We start from the raw sequence: 5477 nt of genomic DNA, 5'->3' as shown, positions 1-5477 counted from the left end.
TCCAGCTCACATCCATACATGACCACTGGAAAAACCATAGCCTTGACTAGACGGACCTTTGTTGGCAAAGTAATGTCTCTGCTTTTGAATATGCCATCTAAGTTGGTCCTAACTTTCCTTCCAAGGAGTAAGCGTCTTTTAATTTCATGGCTGCAGTCACCATCTGCAGTGATTTTGGAGCCCCAAAAAATAAAGTCTGACACTGTTTCCACTGTTTCCCCATCTATTTCCCATGAAATAGATCTATGCCATGACCTTAGTTTTCTGAATGTTGAGCTTTAAGCCAACTTTTTCACTCTGCTCTCACTTTCATCAAGAGGCTTTTTAGTTCCTCTTCACTTTTTGCCATAAGGGTGGTATCATCTGCATATCTGAGGTTATTGATATTTCTCCCGGCAATCTTGATTCCAGCTTGTGCTTCTTCCAGTCCAGCGTTTCTCATGATGTACTCTGCATATAAGTTAAATAAGCAGGGTGACAATATACATCCTTGATGTACTCCTTTTCCTATTTGGAACCAGCCTATTGTTCCATGTCCAATTATAACTGTTGCTTTCTGACCTGCAAATAGGTTTCTCAAGAGGCAGGTCAGGTAACCTCACATGTTAAGGTTTCTTTCTGTTTTTGGTGTGGAAGAAACTGGCAGAGGTTCTGATTTGACGATTATGTCTTTAGTTGGGCCCTCAGAGCAAGGATAAGGATATCTGGGATAAGGATAATAAACAGAGAAGCAATTTGGATCTTTTTCTTCCATACTTTGAATTGCTCAGAAAAGTAAAGATACTGATTTCTTCCTATAAATTGTTGATTGCTAATGATAAACAATTTCCTAGCTTTATTTCCATTGGGGATACTTCTCTTTAGATATTACCTCCCCACCCCACCCCCACGGTAGTATTCATGGATGGAATTATATGTTCATTTTTAACTCCTTGCATTAATCTTGTTAAAATGTGTTGATCGCATTCATATTGCTATGAATATGTTTTTCATATACTTTATACTTCAAGGAATTCTGAATCACTTTATTAAAATCATATGAAAATGATGAAGTGTTAACTTAATATTTCAAGAAATTCCAGATCACTTTATTAAAGGTCATATGAAAAGGATTAAGAATTGGCGACCACAGGACTATGGGGCTAGAAGTCATCTTTGTAATTATGTGAGGCTTCTGTGTTTACCAAGACATCTGTAGTCGTTTAAGAATGCTTCTATGAAAACTGTAATACTTATTTGAATTTTTCATGATTGTTTATAAAGATAGTAATGAAATCCAACCACCAGAAAAACCAAACAAAATTAGGACAGATGTCGTATTGCTAGTTTTCAGTTCTCCTTTTCCACCTTTTTTTTTTTTAATGTCTTGTTGATAGGAAATGGCAGCAAGGGTACTACAATCATCTTGAGTATTATTATTATTATTATATTCTGCTTTGCTTACTATCCTAAAAACTTTTATTTTTCTCCCCACATCGTTAGGGGAGGACATTTATTATTTTGAAAATTTCAAGGAGATTTGAAAGTGAGTGAGAGATATTCAGAAATGAAGTTGCACGCCCACCAAAACAACTTACGTTTTAAAAAATGAAGTTTTTAGGTTTATAGTTTCAGATTCACCGTAGAAGAAATGTGTTGTCATTCAGTGAAATGATATCATCTTTCTGTCTTTCCTCCTCCCCAATGGGCATTGTAGCTTTGTTATGAATTCTCTGTAGGCTCATGGTGACCAAAAAAGAATACTGAAAAAGGGGAAAATGAGAACACAGAAGAAAAAAATTCAGTAACAGTGAATTTCTGTGTCATAGTTAAGAGTGGGCAGAAAGAAGGAGAGTTCCTGTATCTTTCCTGAATTGAGTGATTCCTTGACATAACTCAGCCAAGCAAACCCCCTGGAAATAAATACAGTTGCTACTTGCTATCCTGAAGGATCTGGATTCTTACCTGGATACTGTGCTCTCCATATACCCCATTTTAAAGTAAGAGAAAGTGTCTAGAAATTTTCCTGCATGTTGTCTTACTGATGTCTGAACTGCATTTGTATGAGTGCACTGTCATCTCCAGATCCAGATCCTGGCTAAACATCCCAGTCTGCTGAAAGCATTTCAGACATACTGCAGGGAAGAGAGCTTTATCAACTGTTTATTCTGTTCAAACCATGCTGCTTTCATTGTGTTTCTTATAAGATACATGGTTACAAATCACTATCAAAATTCCATGCTGAGTGGCTTCCAAAAAGGTGACACTTGTTTATTTATTTTTTTAAACTCTGCCTCTGAGCTGGAGTCTCACTCCTGTCATCTTGCTGAGTGTTCACCCTCGGTGGCACTTCCCCCTCTGGTAATGCTGCTCTCCTGTGATGCTCCTCTCAGCAGGCCCTCAGGATGCCACATCCAAGGCCTGTTCCTGTTAATAGTGTAGTTGTCTGGGAGACTGTGAGCAGGTCTCATGGTCTGATGAGCTGCTGTCGTTTCTCTTGCAGGGACAGGAGAGAGTGGCAAGAGTACATTTATCAAGCAGATGAGAATCATCCATGGGTCGGGCTACTCTGATGAAGACAAAAGGGGCTTCACCAAGCTGGTGTATCAGAACATCTTCACGGCCATGCAGGCTATGATCAGAGCCATGGACACGCTCAAGATCCCCTACAAGTACGAGCACAATAAGGTAGGCGTGGCTCCTCCTGAGAACGGCTGGCAGAGCCATCCCAGGGCGAATGGTCTCTTCACATGTCTGGGATGCACACTGTCTTTTTTAAATGGGCATTTTCCATCTCATCCTAAAATGGGGTTTTTAATAGCTCAGCACAGTTGTTTATAAGTGTTTTTTCCTCCTTAAGTCTTTATAAAGTCACAGCTATAAAAGATTGGAGTTGTATTCTTAGTGATATCAGTGAAGGACATGTCTGGATATTTGACAGTAGGTGTATGGATGTTTAAAATGTGGGGGCGTATGTTACATTAAGAAGAGAGTTTTATCAGTTCAAGACAAATTGACCCAAGTGAGGGGATTCAAATGAGAAGTGGTGGCCTTGCCTCAGCCTCCCACTCTTTGTGCTTCCTTGAACAAAGAACAAAACAGCTTCAGACCATTCTGTCCAGTTTAATTTTGGATTTCGTGACTTCCTTTCAGTAGTACCACAGGCTTAATTTTATTTCAAAATAAGCCCATCTGTCACTTCCAGTAACCTTTCAAACACGTTTCCCTGCAGTTGTGTTAAAATAATGGAAAGTTCTAAAACCACTTGAGAAAGGGTTAGGGGAAAAAAATCTAAATTTTCAGCTTTTTAAAAACCAAGCAAACTTTCCCAATATTCAGCATTATTTCTTAATTGAAATAGAAAGCCAGATTTTTTTCTTCAGGTGAAAACAAATGCTGTCATTGCTTACCCTCCAAATATTATAACTACATGATCCCTAACAAGTTTGGTGCATCTGAGGGTGTCCTCAGGTTTGAGTTTATGCTGGGAGTGTATGAGGGAAGCAGAATTGTAGAAACGTCTTCCCTTCCTGTTAATCAATCAGAATGTCTAAGGGTGGAGGCAGTCTTCATTCCTTACAACATGTAGGTGCTGATCTTGCAAGTTGATAAAACCTTAACCTTTTGTTGACAAAACACTACATTTGTACCTGCAGTTGTTTGAGGACCTTCAATCAAAGCATTCATTTTCATTCTCTTAGTACTCGTGATAGTCTGCTCTTGAGGATATTTTCATATACCAGGATCAATGGGTACTAACAAGAAGTCTGCATGCCCAGTATGACTCATATGCTGAGATGTAACTCACAAGCATGAATCATTGGTAAAATAAAGCAGTTCTCTGTACCTCCACTTCTTTTACTATTTAGAAGCTTCTAAATATACAGATCATTTTCAAATCAGGCATTTCTTTTTTTGGAGGTGGTTCCTTAAAATGAACTGGCTGTTTCTTATCTAATTGATACCTTCACACTTCATTTTCCGATGGCAGTGAGAGTCTCTCCACAAATAACAGCGAGGCCTTCCACAAATAGTCCTCCCAGCTTCTCCTCTCAAGAATGGAAAGATCTGAGTAGGTTCGTGGAAATATGGTACCTGAATCACAGGAAGCTGTCTGGATACGGAAGCAGTCTGACTTTAAAAGGATCAGGACATTTCCCCGTCAGAAATCTTAGTGTAGTGGGTTTCTAAAATAGGTGGCGTGCTTGTTTTGTTGCAGTTGTGAGTATTCTGTTGAAGAAATTTTTTTTTTTTTTTTTAAATACCCTATGACTACAGTTGGTTGATAATGTGATCTGATGAATTCTGGTTATCGCATGTGTGGTGTAATTGATGTGTGTATATATGTCTTATCAATACATATATATATATATACACATACATAATGCCAGTCCCTGGTGGCTCAGAGGTTAAAGTGTCTGCCTTCAATGCGGGAGACCCTGGTTCAGTCCCTAGGTGGGCAAGATTCCCTGGCGAAGGAAATGGTAACCCACTCCAGTATTCTTGCCTGGAGAATCCCATGAACAGAGAAGCCTGGTAGGCTACAGTCCATGGGGTCACAAAGAGTCGGACACGACTGAGCAACTTCACTTTCTTTCTATACATTAAAGTACCATACCAACTCCTTAATTATACGTCTAAACCATTTTTCTTGGTGCTCCAGAAGACTCTTTCAAAGGGATCTTGCCTTGATGTTAGATTTGCACATGAAGACATTGTACAGTCATATAGATGTAGAAGATGATGTGAAATTTATGCCTTAATCATAGAACACATAGAAGAATGCTCAATGTATGTTATTTGAGCTCTTTTTATCACTTCTAGTTAAGTAGGCTTTATTGTGTTGGATACCATTCAGTTAAGAATCAACATCATAAAACAGTACTGTAATAATACAAATTTTTCTCAGAGATCATAATTAGCCTATGAAATCTTCCCATGTCTCTTGGTTACTTAACATACTACCTAATACAGTGATATTAGAGTGTGCTGACCCCTGAATTCCTTAAAATGTTTAATTCCTTTCAGTTCATAACAAAAATCACTCTCACATTTGCTCCATTTCTCTACAACACACATGAGTTTTAAAGTTTCACCCCTTGCTTCCTCCATTAACTTCCTGAGCTCTGCCCCTCCTTGCCTTTATTAAAGCTTATTAAGGAAATAATGTTGTCTGTCTCCTTGCTTTTCCACCCAGCTGCCGCTTCGTCCCGGAGTTCTTCTCTGCTCCCTATGTAGCACTAAGTGATCCCACCCCCTTTAGCAGAACCTACAGTGGAGTATTGATAATTGCCTAGCTTGTATTAGTTGTGATGATTTGGGTATTAATCTTATTTTCCTGACTAGCTTCTAGGCTCTTTGAAAGTAAATCTTGGCATTCTTTGCAAGTTCTATCTTGGCATTTTTCATTGACCCTGGCATAGTATCTTGTACACAATAGTGTTCATAAAAATACTTGCTTTATGAGTAAGTAAATCATTTGTAAGCATAAACAACTG

General features: G+C 38.6%; 1 protein-coding gene across 3 annotated transcripts in view; it reads left to right on the top strand.

The window, feature by feature from the left end:
* Positions 1 to 5477, top strand: part of GNAQ (guanine nucleotide binding protein (G protein), q polypeptide) — a 252662-nt gene that overhangs the window by 39149 nt on the left and 208036 nt on the right. For all 3 annotated transcript variants that reach the window (XM_010851137.1, XM_010851135.1, XM_010851134.1), the window contains exon 2: positions 2483 to 2667. In XM_010851137.1, the coding sequence (XP_010849439.1) occupies positions 2483 to 2667 (185 nt within the window). The remainder of the gene's footprint in view (positions 1 to 2482; positions 2668 to 5477) is intronic.

Source organism: Bison bison, unplaced genomic scaffold (assembly GCF_000754665.1).
Source record: "Bison bison bison isolate TAMUID 2011002044 unplaced genomic scaffold, Bison_UMD1.0 scf7180017864298, whole genome shotgun sequence".
NCBI classification, from domain to species: domain Eukaryota; kingdom Metazoa; phylum Chordata; class Mammalia; order Artiodactyla; family Bovidae; genus Bison; species Bison bison.
Note: the sequence above shows the minus strand (reverse complement) of the source record. Positions and strands in the feature narration are given on the sequence as shown.